Below are 25,426 nucleotides of genomic sequence, written 5' to 3' on the forward strand. Positions count from 1 at the left end.
CTTTTCCAGTGCACCCTAAACTGAACACGTATTACAGCCTGGGGCATCAAACTGTGTTCCGCATTCCTTCGTTACGTATTTACGAGCGGAGTGTGAACAAAGTGATTGAGCCAGTTGACACATTAGATGCTAATTAGTTGTGACATGCAGTGACAGCTACCTGATTCAGTCGCAGTAGAGTTTTTGAAAGATAAATTGTCTAGTCTGGAGAACTCCAGTGGTCTCAGTTTGAACAACTGAGAGGGAATGCAGCTAACCTAGTCGATGGTTTATCCAATGACTGGAACATTTACAGGATAAATGAAACCAATCACAATGAAGTCAAGTTTATGAGGAAAAAAAATCAATGGAAATCAACCGTCCAATTAGGCGCCCACATTATCGAAAGCCTGGGCACCAAATTTGTGAATGATAGCAATTGGACAAAGTAATTTTTTGTGCAAAAGTTTTGTGTACATGCGTGCCCAACGGGTTCATTTCTGGCCATGGTTCTCGACCAGACCTCTTCTGGCATCTGTGATGATACTTCTGCAGCTTTCTGCATGGGTTTGAAAACTTGTCATATTCACCTGATGATGGCTACCTACTAAATGGCTTAAAACAGAACCACTCAAAATACCTCCTTGTCTGTCCTGAGGACCTACTAAAAGTTACTTATACGTATACCCAGATTACTATCTCTTTTTTGAAGAGCGTAACCGCATTCAGGAGAGTAAACAAACTGATGTACATGTCTAGAAGATCCCGTGATTTAGATCACCTTCAAACTGTTTGTTGAAAAGATTCGTCATGAAGATGATTCGTAATCTGGCTGCACACGTGATTTTTTCACTGGTATTATCGATTCATCTTGAATCACCTTCAAAAGACAGGCATACCAGTAAAGGTTCGAACAGTACCTCAAGTATTGCGGTATTAGGAGATCCTGGTATTTGTCTCCTTGGGATTCTTCCAAGATGTTTGCTTACACCGATCATATTTGTCAGAAATTCACACTTATCAGCCAACGTATTTTGAAGAAACGTCCTCCTGGATCTACTTTATAGGCAATTTGTCAGAATGTGCTTAGTAGTAGTTTGGGAATTTGCATTCCCTAAACTAAATTAGACGTCAGAGAACCTTTTGCTTCCGAATTCCATTAGCATATGACACAACTGGATTGGTCTGGACCTTATCGAAAATCCCTTCCGTAAGTTAGCATCCATGTAAGTGGATGATACTTCTGCGCATGTACACTGTCTTACTCACTTGACCATTTTCGCAAACCAGTACAGACGGTGAGGAGCTGGAAACTGATAGCAGCTTTGCTGATAGCAGATGACAGTTGATTTCAAAACTTCCTCTCTGTCATCCCTTCACATTAACGCTCTACCTGCTGGCTTGCAAGCAAGTGAACACTCCCTCAGGTTATGAAGTAGTTTTCGTTACCGAGGATGGACTAACATCACCTTATTCAACAGCCACATCGACATCAAGATATTCGAGTAACGTATCATCAATAAACGACTTGTCAGCTTTTACCCACGAGAGAGGTTGTTTCATCGATAACAGTGAAGTGAACTTGTTCCAACGAACTATTAGTGAAGTAAACATTTGGAGGACAGGTGCCGCAGCAATCATCTAGTGGTGAGTGCACTAACAACTTACCTTTATCCTAACTGCCGTTGTGAAGCTTATCAGTGCTAACGGCTCATCGCAGGTCATCGTGTCCAGTTTTGTTGTTGTGGTGATTTCCTGTTGTGACAGTCATAAGATACCTAGCAAATTAATAAGACCTCATTTGAACACGTACAGGTTAAATCTTGCAAGTTGTGTCGCTATACCGCCGGAGCTTTTCTGTGTTCAGTTGCCACCCTGAGCTATACCTCCCATCAAACGGTCTAGATGCTTACACTGGATAAAATATCGTCTCAAATGAAGACCAATGAAGTCCAGTAACTGAAGTGTTGACCAAGATGACGATGGTTTCTTACCTCTCAAGTTGTTAGGCTGGAGAGACATGAATGCGCGAATGTTCCCTCGAAACTATACTCACTCTTGTGCCTGCAGTGTCCGTAGTCATGCCTTGTTCAGTCTCTGAATCAATTTTTGGCAGACGCATGGCTTTTCAAAGGAATGCCAAACACATTCTGCATGCATGTCCACGCTGCATTCTGTTCTCTGAGATTTTGTTACCCCACTGGAATTTCGTTCACCAGCGATTCGTCAACATTTGTTCACATTGGGAGGGCTATGGGGAAAGTCGACTTCATAATGAACTGATAGTCGATCACGCTGCATTCTGTTCTCTGTTTTTTTTTTACCCCACTGGAAATTCGTTCACGAGCAATTCGTCAACATTTGTTCACACTAGGAGGGCTATGGGGGAAGTCGACTTCATAATGAACTGATAGTCGAACTAGGGCAAACCGTTTTCGAAAGCTCACCAATGAAAATTTTGGCTCTGAAAAATCGGTCTTCTGGAATAAATCTGCCAACGAAAATATTCACGCTGATAGGTTCTATAGGCAGTAATGATCACAAACTGGGTAAGATTGGCGTCGGTAAAACAGAAATGAACCCAGATAAATTAGTAAAATCTGAGTTATAATGGCTTTCCTAGCTTTTTTCATGAACTTTCTTATTTACTTTGAATGTGACATTTTGCCCACAAGAATTGCCTTGTCTCACCGGGGTCCATTGTTCGCTTTTTCTACAGCCAATTTTTTCCGACAAAAATATTCGTTCTGTATTGTTTCTGTTTCAGTGATCAGAGATCTCCACCCAACATTTCCAAAGAGAATGAATCGTCTTCTCCCGAAAACTTCCACTCATCTTATATCAGGAATACCCACATTTTTGAATTATATTCCAACTCTTCACAAAGTTATTCGACTACTGATTGTGGTGAACCAAACACACATCGTGTCTTCTCAGCCAGTATGAAGGTAGTCTGCAATGGCAAACAGCTTAGCCGCTCACATTTTGATAGACCTAAGAAATGGCCCATTGAAACCAGGGTCCATTCTGAAGAAAACTCAGTGGCGGAAAGCACGCTAAATAATGTCAACAGTTCTAGCACTTCTAGCAGAACATCAACCACAACGGGTGCATCATACAGTCCTGGGGAAGACCGGCGTTCCTCTTCTAGTCTGTCTTTCGGTGAAGTTGACCCGGATGCAATAGAAAAAGCCAATTCAGTACGTTTTCCGACGCTTCCGGGATTTTCTAGTCCCAGAAATACACCGGGATACTCTGACACCCAGGGTGTACCCACTCAGCTCCGCTTTGACGGTCAGCAGTTTGAAAATTCTGTTTCAAAATCCGTGGTTTCTGATCCTGTTCACCTGTCCTTGACCAAGTCCGCCCCTCAGCTTTCACCGGTGGGACAGCTTGACTCTGTGCAACGGTTTTATGAGCGATACTACGCAAAACTTGTTAGTTATGTTGACTTCGTCTCGAACCGCTTCCCGCTTCCTGCTGCACTCGGTCTGGAGGACTTTAAGACGAGGAGTTTGGAGGCTGAAAGTCACCAGCTGGTACTGTGGTTAAATGAACGAAGCACAAGACTAGAGGGAAGCCAAGAGAGCTCAAACGATTTTCAAGGCACCCCTCGAAGTCTCTGTCCGTCGCTGACTTTATACTTTGCATGCTGTTGTCGCCGTTCCCAGTGTCTTTTTCCTGGGAATAGAATGGATACATGTTTCCGTGTCATCACTGAGAACCCAGTCACGTGGATGCAGGTACGTTAAACTAACCTGATATTCGGCTTTCCCGAGAGAATGCGTAAATTGCGAAAGTGTTTTTTCTAGCCTTTAATTCACATAGTGATGTATGGGTTCAGTTGTTGAGAAATTATACAAACAGTGTCATGAGAGCATCGCGTCTTTTCGCATCGTATTGCTCCAAGTAAAAAAGCTTCATGGGCTCTCAGAATACCCCACAATTTGTATAATGTCTTGGCTGAAAAACCGAAAGACGGCTGGCTACCTAATCTTTCTGATGAAAAATCTACAGACAGTCTCGGGTGAGCATTATTTAATAATTCGATACTGTGTCATCCAGGTAATAAGGTGAGCGACTATGGGTATGCTTTTCGTTGTCTTTGCTTCACTAAGATGATCCAGCTTACGAAATTTGTTTATTTATTCTCCATATCTATGAGTTCTTTGGCATGTGCTTCTCTCCGCCGTGAGACGAATTGCTGCCGGGAGAATTTGTTATTCTTAGGTCAGCTAGTATCGTGTGAGCTGGTTAATAGCTATTTTGAACTGAAGGAACAGAGGCAACCGCTAGCGCACTTCAACTATTTCTACAGTACGTTCTGCTACACCACACTAGCATTATGAGCCAAAGTGACACCATTATTCGTGTGATCGCAAAAGTCTCACCTAAGGATTTGGATACCGGGCAGGAAAATTTGATTCTCTTAAATTTTGACCAAATATGGCTTCCCGTATCCTAATGGGCCCAATGCCTACATAATTTTCGGTGTCAAACTTCTGCCCTTCTGTTCAATCTAGCCAAAACGGATTAGAAATAGGTAAATTTAAACGTAATCGGCGAATAAAACTTCAAGCATATCCGTCTAAGTATGCTTCAGAATGTACATAGCCAGTATATAATCGATATAATTGGCGAAAGACCACTAATACCTCTCTTGTCTTTCCTATTTAACGCAAATTCACTTTAATTGGATTTCTCAGATACCTGCCGTGTTCACTTTTTCGGACTAACAAGCTTAAGCTATAGTGTAAGACATGCACCGTATTCCTAAAGGTTGGTAGACCACTATTAACTTTTAAGCCTGGCTAGTGAGCCGGCACTTTTACAGTTGGGAGCACGTGATGAGTGGCGTGGCACCGTATAACTGGCCGGCAGCACATTAACTATGGTCATCTGATTAATGCGCCCTGCAGACAGGCACATCATTCAGGTAACTCCCGTTTTATTCCCGTACACAGTTGAGCAAGCACGAAGTAGATTCAGAAGCAGATGGGGTTAAGTTAACCCAAATTAACAAGTTGAACAGACGAAAGTTCTGCGCGCATTTTGCAATAGAACAATAAGTGAGTCCAAGTTTAGGCATTCACTTTACCCACAGAAGTCCTTGCAAGTTTCGTAAAACGGCTGTTAATCCCTCCTTCAGGAGGGCGAACAAGACACCCGGTATTAAAATTCACGATAGAATTTGATCGACTTGTTTTAGTTGTTACACCCTTTCGATACTTGGCTACCATGACACCCGAAGTGCTGAAATACTGCTAGGTCTGCCAATCATGGACAAGATCAGTCGAGAAGCTGAAATTGGGTTTGAAACATAAACCTTCCAGCCAGTAATTCCATCCCTTAACTGGTTTTGTGAATGGCTTATTGATGATGGCACATGATGATGGTAGTGAGCTGAGTGTGGATGATCCAGATGAACCGATTTGATCTTGTTCGATAAAAAAGCCATAATGGTCCCTCTGCACTTACATTCGAGAAATTTATGTTGACCCTAATAGCTAGTTGACTGTAGTAGATGGTAAGCATAGAGCGACACTATGCATCAGCTTATTTCTGCACCGAATATTTAATACTCTAATGGATTGATGGCTTGATGCATTCAATCTACCTCACAGACGCGCAACCAGTGCTTCGAAAAATGTCTTTGATGAGTAAAAACGCAGCCACCAATCTGATTAACCACTTTACGAGAAAACACAGCACACCTCACTTCGTTTGAATTCTTTAGGATAGGAAAAATGTCTTCGTAAAGTTATTGACGTCTTAAGTTTTGATCGGTGTTTTTGGAGATGGCTTAGTCAGAGAGAAAGGAGCTGTCTCTTTGACCCAGAAAAATTGTTACACTATCCAAAGAGTAGAGACTAATTCGTTGCATTATCCCAAGCTAAGTCATGCTCACTCCACTTCCTCCCCATTATCATGAATTTCGGTGCTGATTACTTCATTATATCAGATGTATCTCGGTTTCTATGGGTTAGACGCGACGTTCCAGGTGGAAAATATCGAGAGGTTGAAAGGAGAATGCAGTGCATGAATCAATGGTTTTGGAAAGCGTTGGTAAAATAAAATGGCTCCCTTGGTGGTGGAAGCTCATTAGTAGCTATTGCATGTCACCCAACCAACGGTTCCACTGCTCCTCATTGTGCAGTGAAATCTTTCATATCACGGTGACCAAATTGGCTGAGAAACGAGATGTTTGTTTTGCATGTGGTATCAGGATCTAAGGTAGCCTCAGCCACTTTCTCGGCATACTTTTCTGACTGTAACATTGACAGAAATATTGATTTTGGTGATGCGCCAAAAGGACCTCCAGATTCGTTCCTATTTGGGGAACGCAGCGATTGTAATTTTAGCCCGGATGTTGTTTGTCATCCCAATATTTCTAACAATTCCCGATCCACTTTGTTTCACATACTACAAATACTTGAAACCGGCAAAGCTTATCCACATTGTGTATCGCATTCCTCATTCACACTCTTTACTGCACCGTGTTCGTTTGTTCTGTGACGCAACAAGTTTTTTATCAGGCTTGTAATCAAACAGACAAAAATAACCCAGGCCTTTTAAAGGTAGATGACCAACCCAAGTGAGCGTGGATGCTAGCCAAATACACGGAACTTTCCTTGATCTGACTGACTAATTTTTGTCTTTCTTGTACCACAAACAACAACAACATTGGCTTTTGGGATTCTCATGGGAATATGGCCGTCAACTATTGATAGCTTACGAAATCATATTAAACAGATTAAGCGCAAAAACCGGAATTAAATATGATGGGGTAGATGGAAATCGAGTAGATGACGACAAACTTGAGGTAGGATTTTGCGCTTCTCATCCACCCAACTCTCGAGTTCATTGAGACAAATTTCTTCTTGAGCAGTCAGAACAAACATGAGGCACAGCTTTTAACATGTTTCTCCATTGCGCGGACGAAGTTCAAAATCTCCAGTTCGTAGATTTCTACAAAGGCATCCACTTGGAACAGTAACAACGAACGTATACCAGCGTCTATCAGCAGCAGTCACAATCATACATCTTTCCGTCAGTGCATAACGAATGTGTGCATGGTCGCTGACTGCGTCCAGTTGAGAATGTAGTAAATTGCTGTGTTATTAAATCGATCAGACTCCAGAAAGCTAACCGGCGAGTTGAGCGTGTAGCATGTAAATGTGCAGCCCAACAAAGCGCGTTGTGGAGCCCCTCTATCACACTTGTCTAGTTTCGTAGGCAAGACAGCATATGCTAAGCACACATACCCACAACAAGTTACTCGACCAGTTATTGATCATTCATTACCAAGTCATGTGTGATTTCTGGCGCATTAGTGCGTCACCCAGTGGTCATAGATGGTAATGCCACTCTAAAAGCATCGAGTAGAATAAGCAGAGATTATCTTATGGTTATGGTTGACCAGAAAAGCGGTTTGGTAACTTTGTGGTTGTTCCTGAATCATTTTCTGATTGATCAAGTCTACAAACAATAGCAAGCGAGCTGAAGAGCAGTTGCACAACCCATTTAATCTGCTATGGACGTATTTATCACACCCTGCTTTTCGCAACGACCGTGCTACAATTCATCAAGTCCAGAATCAAGCATGTTGATATCAAGCTGTTTTTTGCCCCTAACTACTCCCATAATGTAAAGATGTAACTCATCTCATGACATCTTCACGTCAAAAGATTAAAAGATCAGGGAATGATGGTAGTGAGCAACAATGAATGTGAATCATTGACGAAATACAACAACCAGCTTATTCCTTTAGCGTTAATCAAAGACTCAAATGAGTACCTCGTTCATCATTTGCAACGAAATGAGATGCGAACAGACCGCCTCACTTTTCAGTTGGCGCGATATTCGATGCATCGCATTATGTTTTCTTCACAGAACACAGTCCTCATTAGGTTGCTGAAAACTCTCCGACAGCCAACTATCGGTTTCAACACTCTTGGGATTTATCAGTCAAGATGTAGTCCCTGATTTTCCATCATCATCAGACCACAAACACAGTTTGTGGAATATACTTATTGTCAACTTACTGAACACTCTTGTATCAGTCAAGATGTAGTCCCTGATTTTCCATCATCATCAGACCACAAACACAGTTTGTGGAATATACTTATTGTCAACTCAACTTGGTTCTCGCTAGGGACCCAAGTGCATACCACCTTTATGATCTTGAAGTGGATGTGCCTCGTGAGCCACAAGAAGGCGAAACCGGTTGTGGACTGCCGGCGAGTTTTCACCAAATTTAGAAGCATTAGGTTCTGTAAGGAATGTATAATGGGGCTTCTCGAGTAGTGTGTCATCCAAAAAATGAGGTGGCATCTGTGCAATATATATAATATATATAGATATATATAGTGGACGGCATAAAATCAAACAGTTCCATTTGAATCCTTTTCTAGTACGACAGCATTTAGAAATAAGTCAGTTTCGTTAAATTAGTGCCCAAATATATGAAAATATATTAAATACATCACCCTGCTGTTACACCCTTTTGGTGCTTAGGTGTCATCTCACGTGTAGGAAACGGGGGGATTGAGCTATCATCGGGTTCGCAAAGCTTAGACAGCATCAATCGATAAGCTGAGGTAAATTCACCCCTCAGCTACTTAGCTACCTCAAGTTTGAGTATAACGTAAGATTGGCTTCAACTCGAAGCTTCAACAGGACCACATTAGAAAGTGAGCTGCAATTCCAGTAACTTATGAGTTGACTTGATGGGCGCCAAGGAGGGAGAAACAGGTCGTGGGCTGTCGAAGAACTTTCAGCAACCTTCTGAGTGGTTTCTTTTGCGGAATCGTTTTATTCAGAGTATAAATTTGCCCCTTCTCCTAATGAGGCAATGTTAGCAAAGCGCTTTACTGTGTACCAAAACAAGTATACCAGACCTATTGTGACGAAGACAGATACTGAACACTATATTTAGGCCTCCGCTTAACTGGGATCGTGTGTTTTGCTACACCTAATTCGGTTATATTAATTAACTTAGTTAGTTACTGGAGACCAAAGCTTGATGGAAAGATTCATAGATGTCTAGATGTTTCTTCTGTCAAAGATTAACAGACTGGGTATATGCCGGAACCTTATTTGTCCAGGTTGTGCTCGACAAACAAGGTAATCTTACCATTTAATGTTTGATGGTGGATGCATAGCTTGCAAAAACAGTTTAGTAAGTGACAAATCACTACTTCTGGAGATGGATAGGTGACGGTGAACTGATCCGGCAAGTGATCAAGGTGTTACCGGGTTACTCGGCTTAGGCCTTTTTGGATGGTAAGGTTGATTTACTGTTTCTAGTGGGAGCTATCTCAGCTGACTGGCTTTTGCCAACCTGATTTGGCGAATTGAGCCCCGATCCATTCCGAGTTTTATGCTGACTGATTGCGAAAAAGTTGCCCACCTGAATCGTGGGTAAAATGCTTCATGGTTTGTGTATTTTTACGGGTTTCTTCAACGATGCTGTGCACTTCGGCATAAGGGTATTCATACAGTGAAGCCCACTACTGATATCTGTATAGTTCATGCTGCAAGAGATACTGATGAACACGGGCAAATTCCAGTTTAGTTCAAATATTGATCCTCTTACATGGCGTCTAATTCACAAAATTCCACCATGTTTCTCTCTGTCAGATCATTATCTTAGGCACACAAGTCAAGTACGGAAAGGCACTGCCTTCGGAACATCTAGCTATGCGAAATTTGCGATGGTTTTGGGCACAAATCGTCGACCCATCAGCTTGTTCTTCACGTCAACGCGTGCATACCACCTTTATGATCTTGAAGTGGATGTGCCTCGTGAGCCACAAGAAGGCGAAACCGGTTGTGGACTGCCGGCGAGTTTTCACCAAATTTAGAAGCATTAGGTTCTGTAAGGAATGTATAATGGGGCTTCTCGAGTAGTGTGTCATCCAAAAAATGAGGTGGCATCTGTGCAATATATATAATATATATAGATATATATAGTGGACGGCATAAAATCAAACAGTTCCATTTGAATCCTTTTCTAGTACGACAGCATTTAGAAATAAGTCAGTTTCGTTAAATTAGTGCCCAAATATATGAAAATATATTAAATACATCACCCTGCTGTTACACCCTTTTGGTGCTTAGGTGTCATCTCACGTGTAGGAAACGGGGGGATTGAGCTATCATCGGGTTCGCAAAGCTTAGACAGCATCAATCGATAAGCTGAGGTAAATTCACCCCTCAGCTACTTAGCTACCTCAAGTTTGAGTATAACGTAAGATTGGCTTCAACTCGAAGCTTCAACAGGACCACATTAGAAAGTGAGCTGCAATTCCAGTAACTTATGAGTTGACTTGATGGGCGCCAAGGAGGGAGAAACAGGTCGTGGGCTGTCGAAGAACTTTCAGCAACCTTCTGAGTGGTTTCTTTTGCGGAATCGTTTTATTCAGAGTATAAATTTGCCCCTTCTCCTAATGAGGCAATGTTAGCAAAGCGCTTTACTGTGTACCAAAACAAGTATACCAGACCTATTGTGACGAAGACAGATACTGAACACTATATTTAGGCCTCCGCTTAACTGGGATCGTGTGTTTTGCTACACCTAATTCGGTTATATTAATTAACTTAGTTAGTTACTGGAGACCAAAGCTTGATGGAAAGATTCATAGATGTCTAGATGTTTCTTCTGTCAAAGATTAACAGACTGGGTATATGCCGGAACCTTATTTGTCCAGGTTGTGCTCGACAAACAAGGTAATCTTACCATTTAATGTTTGATGGTGGATGCATAGCTTGCAAAAACAGTTTAGTAAGTGACAAATCACTACTTCTGGAGATGGATAGGTGACGGTGAACTGATCCGGCAAGTGATCAAGGTGTTACCGGGTTACTCGGCTTAGGCCTTTTTGGATGGTAAGGTTGATTTACTGTTTCTAGTGGGAGCTATCTCAGCTGACTGGCTTTTGCCAACCTGATTTGGCGAATTGAGCCCCGATCCATTCCGAGTTTTATGCTGACTGATTGCGAAAAAGTTGCCCACCTGAATCGTGGGTAAAATGCTTCATGGTTTGTGTATTTTTACGGGTTTCTTCAACGATGCTGTGCACTTCGGCATAAGGGTATTCATACAGTGAAGCCCACTACTGATATCTGTATAGTTCATGCTGCAAGAGATACTGATGAACACGGGCAAATTCCAGTTTAGTTCAAATATTGATCCTCTTACATGGCGTCTAATTCACAAAATTCCACCATGTTTCTCTCTGTCAGATCATTATCTTAGGCACACAAGTCAAGTACGGAAAGGCACTGCCTTCGGAACATCTAGCTATGCGAAATTTGCGATGGTTTTGGGCACAAATCGTCGACCCATCAGCTTGTTCTTCACGTCAACGCAGCATTCTTCGAGTCCATTCTGACAGTGCTAGATACTCCAATACTCAGTACACAGTTCCCGGAATATCTCCATCAACGGTTGCCCGAGAACAAGCAGAATACGATGGTGCACGCCCGAAATCCCCTCTTCTCAATCGGATCCGAACGTGGAATTCTATGCGAACGCGATCTCGAAAACAACTGTCAAAATTCAACAGCTTCTTCCTGCTCGCCACTCGAAGCTTTCCAAACTCAAAGGAATGTGAGACAATAGTTAAGGAGCTGAAGGAAGCCAGGTTTTTCGAACTTTTTGAGCCGGTTACAGATCCAAAAAATGCCACTGAGAAGGTTCGTTTTATTAATTTGGTTTGGTTACGTGCAACTTTTGTAAATCTGTTCCTCTCTGGATGAGATAAATCACTCGCCAGGTGCTGGATATAGGTTGTTCCACGTACACATTTGCTGTTTGCCAACGATTTTTTGAGGCATTGCTGAAGTCTGGTGGGAACACCGGATCAGTGATGCTGAAGTATGTCGAATGGTCCTCGGGAAAAAAATCGCCCATGGTAGATAAACTTGTCAAACCCCATGGGTTGCGCTGACTTGGCCACGTGCTCAACTTGACAACAATTTTCGCACAACCAAGCGAAGGATGGAGACGAGCCTGAAGAGTTCAAACAGTGACTTTGCAGTGAGGTGTAACAGCCATTACCAGCAAACTCGGCTAAGCTATTCGTTGCAATCTCCCTGTATGGGTATCTCGAGACAAGACATACCAGTGATTAGACACACTAACAAATGCAGCCCAGTCGCGCACTCAATGTATAGTTTCCTTTTCCAGTTTCCAAAATGAAAAATCCACTGACAACCCTGTATTTGCGTATCATTTGTATCAGCTACCGCCTCCAATGCGCAGCTAACTTCCTCCATGAGCAAACAGAACCGTAGCAATTATAAGTATCGTACGGGAAGCAAGCGGTTTTCACAGCAAATGGTGACGTAGCATGAGTCTTACCAAAGAGCGTTGAAAGCATTGTTTCCGAAAAATGCACTAAAGACCGTGACTGACAACTCTTTACTAAACCGCTTGGCTCATGGAAGCATATTAATTGTGACATTGGCACGTGGTCCAGTTAGAAAAAGAGACTAAGGTGTGTTACATTCTGACAGCCTAAAATCGTTCTTACTTGGTATGAAATAGGAATTCCTGAGAAATCAGTAGTCATCTGATATGTGATTAGGTACATCATAATGGCGAAATACCATATTACTAATTTGAACTCACGTAAAGTGACGTAGTCGAATTCCGTAGGGTAAGTGAAGAGATGAAGGTTAACTACCCTATAAATGTTTCATTTTAACTGAAAACACTGATTTAATTGGATATGGTGGCCGATCAGTTGTTCTTCACAATAATCCTCACGTATCTTCTTTTGCACACAAAGTACGGGTAAACGAGGTTCGATTTTTGGTCCGGAAACAAAAGATCTTTTGGTGATAAGGTATTTTATATCTGAAAATTTTTCCTGTCAATATCAAGTATAGTTTTGTTTACTCATTCACATGGACACTGAACACGAGGTGTGTGGGTCTGATTGCACTTTCATTTGTTCAACCATGAACATACTGGCCTACTTTAACTGCCGACCGTTTAATATCACTACCGACTCGAAACTGCTGGAATTTACCCTCCCATATGTTACCAAACCTCGGTTAATCAGGGAGTTCGGTTGGGTTCACCGAAGGCCTGTACGCTAGATGAGGTTCGGGTGCTTTATACGGAGGCAGTATCCTTATTCTCACCCTTGTTCGTTTCGTTGGATGCCTCTAAGTCAACATATTTTAATCTTCCCCAAATTTAAAGCTGATGTAGCAAGGGGACTCGTGAGGAGATAGGTAACCACGATTTGGGCTCCTGCTGAGTGTGTGAACTCTGCACCAGCCTAACCAAGCTGTCCACAGGAAATTAAACTGATACGCCTGTTTAAATGTTAAATTCATGATGTATGGAAATAGCCAAGTTTTTCGTGGTAAATCAAGTGACAATGACCAAGTTATCACGTATGCCTTTTTAGGAAACCTAATGCATTCGAAAGTTTTTGACTCTGCAAGGTGGAAAACCGGTAGACCTTTTGCAGCCAGCTTAACTGATTGGGGAAAATTTGTGGGGTTCATGCTTTTTGTCCACCATGTAGCAACCTGAGTACTGTCTGACAACCTCCAATTTCTAGTGAGGGAAGACATGGAGATTTGTGTCTCGGTGGCCTCATCACTAGACACGATACATATGCTGTCATTTAGAGCAAAGTATTATGGTAAAAACCACATGAGGCCAGATAAAACTTAGTCATTCCTAATTACGGATGACGTCCAACTACTCGAACTTCACCTCGTTCACGGGATCCGGCTCGAAAATCCTGAGCACGGTCTTGGCCGCTGACGGTCATGTGGGTATGGCAACAACCAGACATGTTATGGGGCACTAAAGTGAAAAAAGGTAACGTCGAGATAAAGTGTAGATGAGTACTCATTGTAAATAAATTTCACAAAGCAGCTTTATAGCTATTTGGCTGTATCTTCGGTTAGAGAAAATATGTGGTAACTAGTAAGAATGAATTGTTCCAAAGCTGCTTCTGATTGGCAGATTTTGTTTGCAGCAGCAAACAAACAACCAGATCCAAGACTGTCCTGAAGCATTACCGACACCCTGAGCTCTAGTGGGAATGATCGAACTTCACTCTCCCTTCCGAGTTATAAGCTCCTCCATATTTGCAATGTCTGTAGTGGGTGTAGTTGCTTGTGTGTAACACCATATGAACCAAGTGTAGTTTAGTACCAGTTCATTGAGAAGTTCTGTCCTTCTTCGTCACTGCAAGAACTTTTTTTATTTTTTCTGATATCTCAACATGGATATTGGCAGTTCACACCAGATTGAATATTTTTCTGTATCAATTCGTATAGGTCCGTAAATCACGGTTCGCTCAGTCCTATACTAGTTTATGTGAATTCACCTTTACTAAGTTGCTGACACTTTACCGACGAGCATTTCTGGAGCTTTTTGTCGAAAGTTCCCCTTTAATTATTGTCAGTGATCATATTTTATGGATAAACACAGTGAACCCTTATAGTAAACTTGTTGGTGGATTCATATTAGGTTTGTCCTTATAAATTCCGATCTGTTTTCCATTTATGTTTCGGCAAAGGTCAGTCAAAACTACGCGAACCGGTGGTGCTGTTTTCTGTGCAATCAGTCACCACGACGTTGTGTTTCTGGGTCTAGATCAGAAAACACCACAGTTTGCGCAACGAAGCCCCAAAATTCGAGAATAATGCACCCCCCGCCTAATTCAATACAGTTGGAAACCTGGTGTCCCGAAATGACCGCGCAACTTTATTTGCGGCACGCTAGACGGATTCCCGTTGCAATGGTTTGGATTAGCCGATGGCAGAAACATGAAGTTATACTGAAAGATGGAATTCTGGGCTGGAGGAGACGGGATGAACGACGCTTAAGCAAAGACGAGCAATCCGCCAGTAATAAACGACCTGATTCAACTTCAAAATCATCCCGGATAAACCGAAACTCTGAACACCTTGTTGGTGATGATCTTCAAGTAGGTGATTTGGGACGTTTAACAAAATGACCCCTTTGGGATGTTGGAAGAAATCATGAATTTTGTTTAAGGCCTGTGTATGGTCATCTTTGTCTAGCGGTTGACCCAGAAATGACTTGATTTAAGTGGGTCATACGCTGTCCTCATGGCGGTATGAGCTTACAAAAAAAAACAGGTGCCGTCCGAACGAACAATAAATCTCGAGTCCAATGTTTCTGTCATAGAAAAGACAGTCCAAATAACTTCAAGTAAAAATCATTTTGTTATGATAGCTTTCGGCACATTGTTGCCGAAAGGACCTCCAGGACTGGACTTTCCAAGCTTGAAAAGAAGCAGGTGGAATCCAGGATAGCTGTTGAGAAAGTCCAGTTAAGGTCCTGGTTCTGGCAGGACCCTGAGCACACGGATTAAAATTCAAAATATTTTGGGCACCAAATTGTTCGAAATTTCGGATGACAAAGTCTAGGTTACCTCCGTCTCTCAGTAAGTTCAGACAAAAGATTCGTGACACTCGAAAAATCTTGGATGACTCATTGGTTGGTCAAACGGAGCGGTCACGAGTGTGATGAAAATTTTGAGGATGAAGGCTTAGCTTAGTATCCGAATAATTAAACCAGTCTGGGACAAAGAAATATCTAAACCCTACCCCATACAAATAATATTCGAACAAGTCAAAATGCATCACCTGTTTTGAATTCCACCACCCTAATTTCACCAATACAACTTCCGCTACACAAAGCCGAATAAAGTGCCAGACTGTTCTCATGTGTTAGACATAACAACGGTTTGTATTCATCAGGGAGAACGTAAACCCACTTTTTGTCTACCAAGTTGGAAAAAAATCGAATCAGCCGACCAGCAAATAAAGTCCAAATAGAATTTCTATAGGGAAAGGGGTTAGTCATTCCATTGGTCCGTTTGGGTTTGCTTTTCAGCAGGTTGGATGTTTATCCAAATCGTGGTGGTGGATGTGACAGTGAGAGTGACTCAGTCGAGTTGGGTACAATAAACTTGTGATTTAAGGTAAGTGAAGGCTACACATATACATTCGCCTGGCAGATGCATCATACGCCGATTGATACCTTCGAATGAGTTTGGTTGCAGTTGATGGGAGCAGTGCATTCTGGAAGTAAGCATGGACCAATACAGACAGAATTGGGTCAGAGTCATTCTTTACGATAAAAAAAATTGCTGACGACCCAGATTAATGATGAACTAATCACGATTAGGTGGAATTAGAACTTTCAAAGTCCAAGGAGCGATCGGATAAATCTAGGGCGAGTACTCAATATGAAATAGCTCGTCTTGCGCTTGAAGTTGATGAGTGCGTAAAATGGTACATACTCATCAGCTAACTGCTCGGGCTCAATTAATGCCAGATTGTCTAAATGACCATTGTCATGACCATTAGATTATTGCCACATCCACCCAGTGGATTTTCCGATTCAGTTCACACCCCTACCTTATAAACTCTGTGAATTATTTAGTAAACGGACTAAACTTTGTCCAGACAGCTACCACAACCTATGACTTCACGGAAAAAATGCATATTTTTAAGACCCGTTTACTTACCCGCATTTTACTAGGCGCAACTTCCAGTTATAGTTTTACCTCTTCATAAACAAATATTGTTGTGAATTCCCTCTATCTATGTTGCATTCGAGGTGATTTATCTGTCAATTCATGCTTCCTCACCTATTCAATCCAATAATATGATGAAAGTGAGCTCTTGCTGCTGGTCAATCGATCACACACAGTTACTCACGTGCAATTGATGAGGACACACGAAGTCGCTGCGGTAGTCTATGTCGCTTGTTGTGTACATGATGCAGGGTAAAACTGTTGGTTTGATGCGTTTGAATATGAAACACAGTGGTCACAGAAGAAAAATAGCCATAGAATTCCCTTTGCGAACGCGGATAAGAATGTCAAATAGTTGTGCGACGACTCCAGAACACACGAACACTAGACTTCTGTACGGGAAAGCCCATCCACAGCGGTGTTTGACAGGATTAGCTGAGAGCCGTTGCTCTTTCGAGGTGGATGCTGTAGATGACATTTCAACTTGAGCTTCGACTTAGCAAGGCACAGCAATGAATAGACCATTTTTTAAACACACCGCTGTTTTTCACAGCCCATTTACATAGGAGCTGAGGCAGCCAGAAGCCCTCACTTGAGAAGAATCCACACGTAAAGTTGAGCAAAAAGATATCATTTGACTGGAAGCTGGAATTGTTAAAGACAGTGAAAGTTTTGAACACAGATAGGAGAAGAGTATTCCAGGATTGTGCGTTTCTGGAAAAAAGGTAGTAAGGTGTATCTGAGTAGACGAAGTATCGCTCTAGTCTTTGGTCGACTATGTTTGTAAGCCGAATGTTTTTCGAGTTTTCTTCGAAGGGGGCGTTAGGCCTTATATTACTGGTCATTTTAGTCTGTGCGCTAGTTTCGATGTTTCAGCTGTTGGAAAGGACACCCATCGCTCAGCTCCGGGAATGCACTCGTGCGTCATTCAGTCACTAGCATCCCATTCAATCTGCTTCCCGTTTCTGGTGTTTCCAGGAATGAATTACTTCACTATTCACTTCGATTGATATTCTAGTTGCCGGGGCATTTTCCTTCCACAAGTTTAAACGTGTTATCAACCAGCGCAACTAAATATTACCAGTTTAGCATAGCAAAGTGTATACGCCTTGGAAACATACACACAACACCTTGTTGAACAGGATAACAATGCTGATGAAAATAACAGGGTTTGCAATTTAAAGAGGCATTTGTTTTCCCTCTAACATTAGTATGCGATGTCCTCTTAGCCGATGTTCTTTCAGGGAGTGTAGGTCTGCGTCCGATTAGGATGACGGTATCTGTGGGTAGGAAATTACGCATGTGATATCAGATCACGGTGTTATCGAGTCAGCTTTAGTATTTCATTGAAGCATTACCTGCTGTTAAAGTATATCCATTTATGCTTGATCCCACGGCCGGCCAAAGTGAATCTCACCACAGATCAGTTGTATTATTCGCCGTCAATGATCATTCTCCTCCGTCCTGAATTTCGATCAGTTGGTAAAATAGAGAGGCAGCGCGACAGCCGCATTGCAGAATCACTACCGTCCGTCCAAGTAGATCGACGTCGTAAATTGCACCAAGAAAAGTTTCCATACCTGTCTCTTAAGTATCCAAACTCACCGAAGGCTACACGTCTGTGGAAATTCCAACTTGGTTTTCATGGGTAACCTATTCGACATTTCTTTGCACCAAAACAGGCTGAATTTCAGCCAATGTGAACAGATGCTGTCTATTTTGGGTGTAGTATATATTTTACTGTCTCCAAAAACCTATTTTACGCAAGCCCAAAAAATATGAATTATAACGCTGACTTCAGAGGGTGATAATTAGTCATGGCGTTACCCATGACGGACACGCCTTATTTAACCTAGGGCACGAATAATGGCTGAACTGCAATCAGGCCAGGTCATCTACTAAAAAGACTCATTAGTGATGGGTGGCTGAAATAGTTCTGGGAGTGCTAGTACAACGTCTTTCACAAAATAAGGAACACCAAAACCTACCTGCCTGTGGCTTTCAGGAGAACAGGCAACACAAGTTTTCTTACAGTCAGTTCAGCCGGTCGAACAGGTACAGTGTGAACCACTCAGCATGGGAAATTCCACATATTATCCTTCCATTCTTTTTATACCTAATTTGTCTGATATGTCCTTATGAATTGGTGTGATCACTTTGACCCTGGTATTGCCTTGGTGTTGGTGGTGATGGCGAGTGCGTCTTTAAAGGAGGTCCAAGGCACGAGCAGATCTATTGGGCTTCGAATAGCTATTTTATCAGCTGATAAGTAATGCCATTGTCCTCATGAATAGGGTAGATATTCGGCTTTCAGCCAGAGGTAACCTTTTCGAGAACATCCATAAGGCGTGATTACTGACAGGAAGAAATCGTTCTTGGGGGAATAACGTATAGTGACGTCAGATCTGGCAAAACAACGTCAACGCTTAATGATCAAAGTATCTGAACTAACTGTCACACACCAGTTCCGCCCCAATCAAATTCTACCTGTACCTGTTGATGGCATTGAGAAGGTCTTCACTACCTAATTATTGTGTGTACAGCTGAATATTTGCAGCTGCATGGAAGCAAAACTCACAAAACTCGACGTTCCTCTGTAATTTCCGTTTCAGCGCGCACCCCCTGCCAGTGAATGCATTCATAAGAACCAGTGGACATGTATCTTCGTCGGAACGATAGTGAAAATCGAAAGTATTAGGAACAAAAAAACTGATCAGCTGCTCCAACTTCAACTCACAATTCGGAATAATGGCGTGCTTTTTCTCAAGTCCCTACCACAGTTGCGACTGAAACAACCCGCAGTTTCCTCCGCAATTCCGAGAGTGCCAAATGAAGTTGAGGAACTCACAGAATGGTCACGTGCCCTACAGGTTGCTATGATTCGTGCCCACCAAAAGTTGAATATATGACTAACTTTCTAGTTATATGCATTCAATGGACCTTGGTGACCCACTTTTCGTGCTTCACTTTCCCATCAAAGACAGTTGTTTCCAAACGCTGACTTGTTCCTAATGTGGAGCAATTCGAACTTCTATTAGGTAGCGTTGTCAGTCAGCAGTTTTGTGATACTTGTATATATGATGGAATTCATAGCATTTTATTACCCTCACTCCGCAACATAGCTTCGTTCTTCATATATAAAAATGCCACCGTATTATCGAAGTATGTTTTCTGAAGAAAAATCTTTCATTTCAATGCAGCAGCAATGGACACCAAGATCGTGCTGCTACGGTTATGGGATGGAAATCAACTCCACGATAAGTAGATGCAAAACGAACATTTATTATCAGTACGAGAACTTTTGATTCCTTTGGGATTGTCATATGCAATAATTGAAGGTGGGAAAACTTGGTGCAGGCGATTGCGGAAAAGCAAAATCAACGGCTCTTGATACTTAAGGATGGCAGTTGCCTCGTTTTGAACTGCCAACATCATTAGGGAAGGAGAGCGTTCTGCTGGTTAGTTTGAGGTTGGGCGCATGCTACTCGGCAGTCAGTACGCGCGCTGACAATGTCTCTTCGCATGGTAACATGGTGACCACAAGCCAACTGCGAGGCTCAGTGGGCAGATCGACTGCCACCTGACCAACAGTCAATAAACTCACCTGAGCTGCCAATATTTAGCCGCATAACTGGTTGTGAATGAGGGCCTTACTACTACCCAGATTCGTAACAAACTCCCTCGTATTCACCTGTTCTAAATCCTACTGCTAATCGTGATAAGCCCCCTTTTGAAAAAAAAACAATGACCTGATGCAATATTGAGTTCCTTCAATTGTAAACTAGTTAGCGTTCCTTCCGATGTTCCACAGAATCATTTACACCGGAGAACTTTCCTCCCGAAAAATCCCGACTCAAACAAACGAAAATAAGCTATGTGGTGACACCTATAACCCCTGTTTGTCGAGCCATAAGCAGGTGATAATCTTGATTCTTACTTGCTTACTTGTCTGAACTCTTAGTTATTCTACTGCTGGGGCAAGGCTGACTCTTTGAGCTCCCCTAAAAACGCCACAGACCACCGTATTTAGTAGAAACAGACGTAGGATTGTGGCTTTTTTAGACATAGGTATCTGACGATGATGAAACAGGTGACTTACTTAGAAGAGGTAACTGATTAAGTCTGTTCGTGTGTATGGAACTTTGGTGCAGCCGAAATTTGCATAAGGTGCCGAATATGACAAGCCAAACACAACTATCCTACACTGTAAACTATGCACGAGACCGTTAGTTTCCTCCCTGTCCGCCTACTCAGACAAGGCCTGCAGTTTTTTTGATCTAACTCACGTCTCCCTGTTTTTATGCACACCAGCTAACCTCACCACCCTTCACGGAAGTTATATCGAAATTTAAGTCCGAATTGCGATGAACTGTGAAACGATATCCCAGTGACACTTCCCCGTTATCCGTTATGGTAAGTTTACTATACGTTATTCACCAAATCCATGCATATTAGCGAAGTCCGGAAAACTGTCACCATTGCTTACATTGTGGTGTTTGCTAATCCTGGATCTCGCTTTAACATACCGGTATCTTCTGGGAATTCACAGCCTGGACAACTCTTAAACGAAATAAATATGTCCAGAAACGTTTGTCGTGTTTTCTTCAAGTCGGCATTTGTTAATGACATTTATTCTTCTTCGCGAAGCTGACTTTTTTCAATTCATGCAAACGACGCTGTCAGATTGGTTGTTGATTATTAACGTTTCAGAAGACAGCATTAAGTGGATTGTTGCATTGTATGATGTATGACTTCATACTGCTATTCTTCGTTAGAATGATGCACTCGGAGGATATTTTATGCTTTCATGGCATCCCCGGTAATTCTTTGAACTTATCTACCGCCGGAAAGCGTACACTGTGCTGAAAAGCGAAATAGCGGAGTCAGGTATCAGTATGTTTTTCGAGCGTGTTATGGAAGCCGACATCTGCCCTCGTTTCTGACTGCATGCAGTTTTGCCCGGAAAGTTGGTTTGGTTTTTACAGGTGCAATGTGATGATCAGACCAATTCAGTCTTGGTTCATTTGAATTGCCATACAAAACTATCGCAGATCAGGTCACTGTGCCCTTGATGGCGTATCTCGCACAGTGCCGTTTGCGTTGGTCATACGGTGAAACCTATTAACTTTATTTCATACGGACGGTTTTCTGATATTTCTATTTGCGGGTCAATATGTCACTCACTCCTGATGCACACAGTACCTTTCAGTTAAACTGGCAATAATATAAACTGACAGCTAGTAACAATAACAATCGTTTAGTTGTAACACCCTTTCGGTGCCTTGCTACCGTGTCACCCGAAGCAACCACGATGGCTGGGACGCTGCCAGTTTCCCCAAGTCTAAACAGGGGAAGTCTAGAGGCAGAGGTCGGGTTCGAACCATAGATCTTCTGGCCAATAAATTCGCACTCTAACCTGTGAACCGCTCGAATTCCCGTTGGCAGTTGGCTACGCGGACGCAATATACTTCTATGCATCGATTGTCGTACTCACTGAAGCATGGGACAGTCTGTGTGCAGCACATTCGGTTGATGAATGGAACATCAGCTGGAATTTTGTCGAGTCTGCTCCTAAAAGCAGCATGTTTCTTAAGTGAGTGTATTTCACTAATAACTGCACGACCACATCGAAACCGACATTCATACTGCTTATATTATCGAATTCCTTTTCTCACTATGATCTCGCTTGTTGGATTGCCCACTTCGAACTAAATTCGTTATATGAGGCTGGGGTGGTCCAATGTATACAAAAGAAATGGCAAATATGACGAATGCTTTTGTTGGGGATCGGTCAACGTCATGGCAAAGCACAGTGGTGCATACACTTAACGTAATAACAGAAGGCTTATTTGACTTACAAGTGAAGCATATCGGGAGAAAGCATGCAAGTTCACAGGGAAACGCAATGAAAAGCCTCCTTGTGAAAGCCCACACATGACGGAAAGTAAGGGAGGTGCGACAGCATGAACATGATAGAATGATAAATTCCACTTTGAAAGATGTATACACATCAAATACTGGTATTCACAAGCATACAACACTTTCAATAAATCTACCATATCGAGTTTAAAATTACTTGTGGAGACAGTGACCATCGTCCTTTGTGGTCGAACGTCAGCTATCTAAGCTACGCCAGCCGGATCCGAATCTTCTTTTTTACTCATATATCAAGCCCGGAAAATGACCCCACTGCAAAAGGCTTTTCAACTGCTGATAACAATCACTGTTGGTAGAAGGTAAACAGAAGGTAGGATCAAATATATTCATGAAGCACAATTAAGGTGATGCCCTGCTACATAAACTCCAACATATCCGTCGTTAAACGATATTCATCGTTCAGACAAGTGGAGAACTGTCTTACAACTAGCCATAGTAACCTCAACCGAAAAGCTAATTGTGATAAAAAGGGCCCTTTTCTAGCCCAATAGTGATTTCAATTTACCTGTAGTGACAGAGGTTCGCGAATCTCTGCACGACTCATTTCTTTTGGTAGTACACAATTGGCCCTGCTTGGCGGAAAAATGAATTAGGTATCTTACATTCTGGCAATCGGAAGCGGTAAGTATGACCGACTTGGCCAACAGGCCGTCGTTTAGAGGTCCTGCTCTATATTAGAAGTGCAGATTTCATGCGAGTTAGTCACGAAAAGACTGGACGTTAGCGTAGTGTGGCGGCAACACACTGAGCTATACTGGGGGGTGTCCGCACGATGCTCACAGAGTCTCTCATACCAGGTTGGCCCATGGGTAGAGGTCTGACGAACATAGTCCTCTAGCCCTCCATGTCGGGGGCTGGAACATGTGTGGCGAAATGTACCGTAAAAATGGTAACGTGCTTGCATTTCCAGCCAAATACCGCTGCCTTGCGGTTAGGCTTTTGAACCAAAGGCTTTGGTTGAGGACTCTAATTGTCCTCCTGTCTAGGCGTGGGCGCCCTGGCAGTAGCCCAGCCCTCGTACAACCATGACATGCATAACTAAAAATACTCTCATGCCACACCAGCCGTCGAGTGGTGTCGTCGCCCTACTTGATGTATACAGCAGGGCTGTTAAGCGAAAACATGTTACTGCTGATGGCTCCCTTCTTACACTTTCACGTTTTCCGTCTTTCAAACCCCTTTTCCTGCGAAATTTTGAATACTTTCCCCGAAGTTCCCAGCCCTAGGACTGACCGTTTTGCTCGCCCTGCACTATACTAAGCTGCAGTTTCTGTAATTCCGAGTTCAGTTACAACCCTGAACAATTCGAAGTCTGTTTTCAAACCCCGAAAGCCTGTCTATCTAGCCACCTTCAATGTTCGCACACTGAAGCAAGCTGGTCAACAGGTGGCTCTGGCGCGTACGCTGGATCCCCTCTGTATTGATGTATGTTGTCTGTCAGAAACAAGGACGCAGGACGCAAGTACTGTAATCGAACTGACTGCCCCCTCGCTCTCTTCCAGGTTCCGACTGCGCACCTCTGGTGATGCAGAGGCCGCTGCAGCTGGATATGCTGGGGTGGGTATTGTATTGAGCGAACGAGCGGAAGCGTCTCTGCTTGATTGGAGACCCGTTGACAGTCACCTCTGTGTGGTTCGTTTGCCAGCATCGGTGAGAGAATCTAGAGGAAGTGAGGTTCATCGCACCTTGTTTATTGTTTCTGCTTACGCCTCAACTGACTAGCTCTGAATCTGCCAAGGACAGTTTCTCTGACGCTCTAGGTGCCCTTCTACAACAGGCTAAAAGCTCAGATATCGTTGTGGTTGCTGGTGATATGAACGCCCAGGTAGGTAGACTAAGCGCTGCTGAGGCCCGATTGGGTGGTCGTCTTGGTTTGGACACTAGACGCACGGACAACGGAGACCGCTTACTTCAGATGTGTGCCGATCACAGGCTGTTCCTTTGCAGTACGAATTTCCGGAACAGCGGAAATCGCTTGACAACGTGGTGCCCATCATCAAACCAGTGCCGAATCCAAATAGACCACATCGCTGTCAGTTATCGGTGGCGAGGGTCGATCACCGCCTGCCGCTCCTTCTGGAACACCAGCGTGGACTCCGACCATGCACTTGTACGCTGCTGCTTTTCATTGCGCTTTTCAGGTGTACGCAAATCGCGCACACCTCGCTTAGCCATTGAGAAGCTAGTTGATCCAGAAACCAAACGAAACTATCAGAAACAGCTCCTCGAATGCCTGCCGGACGGTACGGTGTCGGATATAAACGGCTACTGGGAAAAAATATCCAACGCGTTGCTCAAAGCAGGAGCGTCTGCTTGATGTACAACCCAGCCAACCTCATCCAAGCATTGGATCTCTGATAGAACCGTGTCTTTGCTGGAGACCTGGTGACAGATTCCAACTGGTCGCCACAACTCCACCTGGCGCATCATTCGACGCCAGGTGAAACTGAGTGTCCGCGCAGACCGAGAAGCTCGGTGGACCCGAAAGGTCGAAGAAACGGAAGATGCAAAGAATGCTGGAAAAGTGCGCAAATTGTTCCACTTGATTCGTTCGACTGGTCCTCGAAAACCTGTTGTCAGCGAAATAGTAAAAGACAACAAAGCAACGAAGCAGAACGTTTTGAACGATGGGCACAGTACGTCGAACAGCAATCCAGCTGGCCATCTGTTACCTCCAATCCAGAAACCTGGCCTTCAACGGAAAAGTGGACCGTAAATATGGAGCCGCCTTCAGTCTCAGAAGTGTCCAAATGTATTTCTCTACTCAATCGTTATCGTGGTGCTGGTCCTGACGACCTTCCACATGATGACAATCCACCTTCTGTTTTCAAGGATGGCGGTGGATTCCTCAACCAGTGCGTGTCCAACCTATATGGGTCTATCTGGGAGAAGGAGACCGTCCCCGACAACTGGAGTGAATCGATTGTGGTGCTTACTTTCGAAAATGGTACTCGCAGTGAATC

General features: G+C 43.0%; 2 protein-coding genes across 2 annotated transcripts in view; one reads left to right on the forward strand and one right to left on the reverse strand.

Moving 5' to 3' along the window:
- Positions 1-19,674, forward strand: part of T265_01001 (hypothetical protein) — a gene marked incomplete at both ends in the record, with an annotated part of 35,678 nt that extends 16,004 nt beyond the window's left edge. The window contains 4 exons of the mRNA XM_009164916.1: positions 2,747-3,722; positions 11,227-11,679; positions 14,535-14,945; positions 19,139-19,674. Of these exons, the coding sequence (XP_009163180.1) occupies positions 2,747-3,722; positions 11,227-11,679; positions 14,535-14,945; positions 19,139-19,435 (2,137 nt within the window). The remainder of the gene's footprint in view (positions 1-2,746; positions 3,723-11,226; positions 11,680-14,534; positions 14,946-19,138) is intronic.
- T265_01000 (hypothetical protein) lies at positions 3,357-24,638 on the reverse strand (the record flags this gene model as incomplete). The annotated part of the gene is made up of 2 exons (XM_009164915.1): positions 3,357-3,521; positions 24,525-24,638. The coding sequence occupies 2 exons, from the start codon at positions 24,636-24,638 to the stop codon at positions 3,357-3,359; spliced, it is 279 nt and encodes a 92-aa protein (XP_009163179.1).
- Positions 24,639-25,426: the final 788 nt, after the last annotated feature.

The sequence above is a fragment of the Opisthorchis viverrini genome (assembly GCF_000715545.1).
Source record: "Opisthorchis viverrini unplaced genomic scaffold opera_v5_10, whole genome shotgun sequence".
Lineage (NCBI taxonomy): Eukaryota > Metazoa > Platyhelminthes > Trematoda > Opisthorchiida > Opisthorchiidae > Opisthorchis > Opisthorchis viverrini.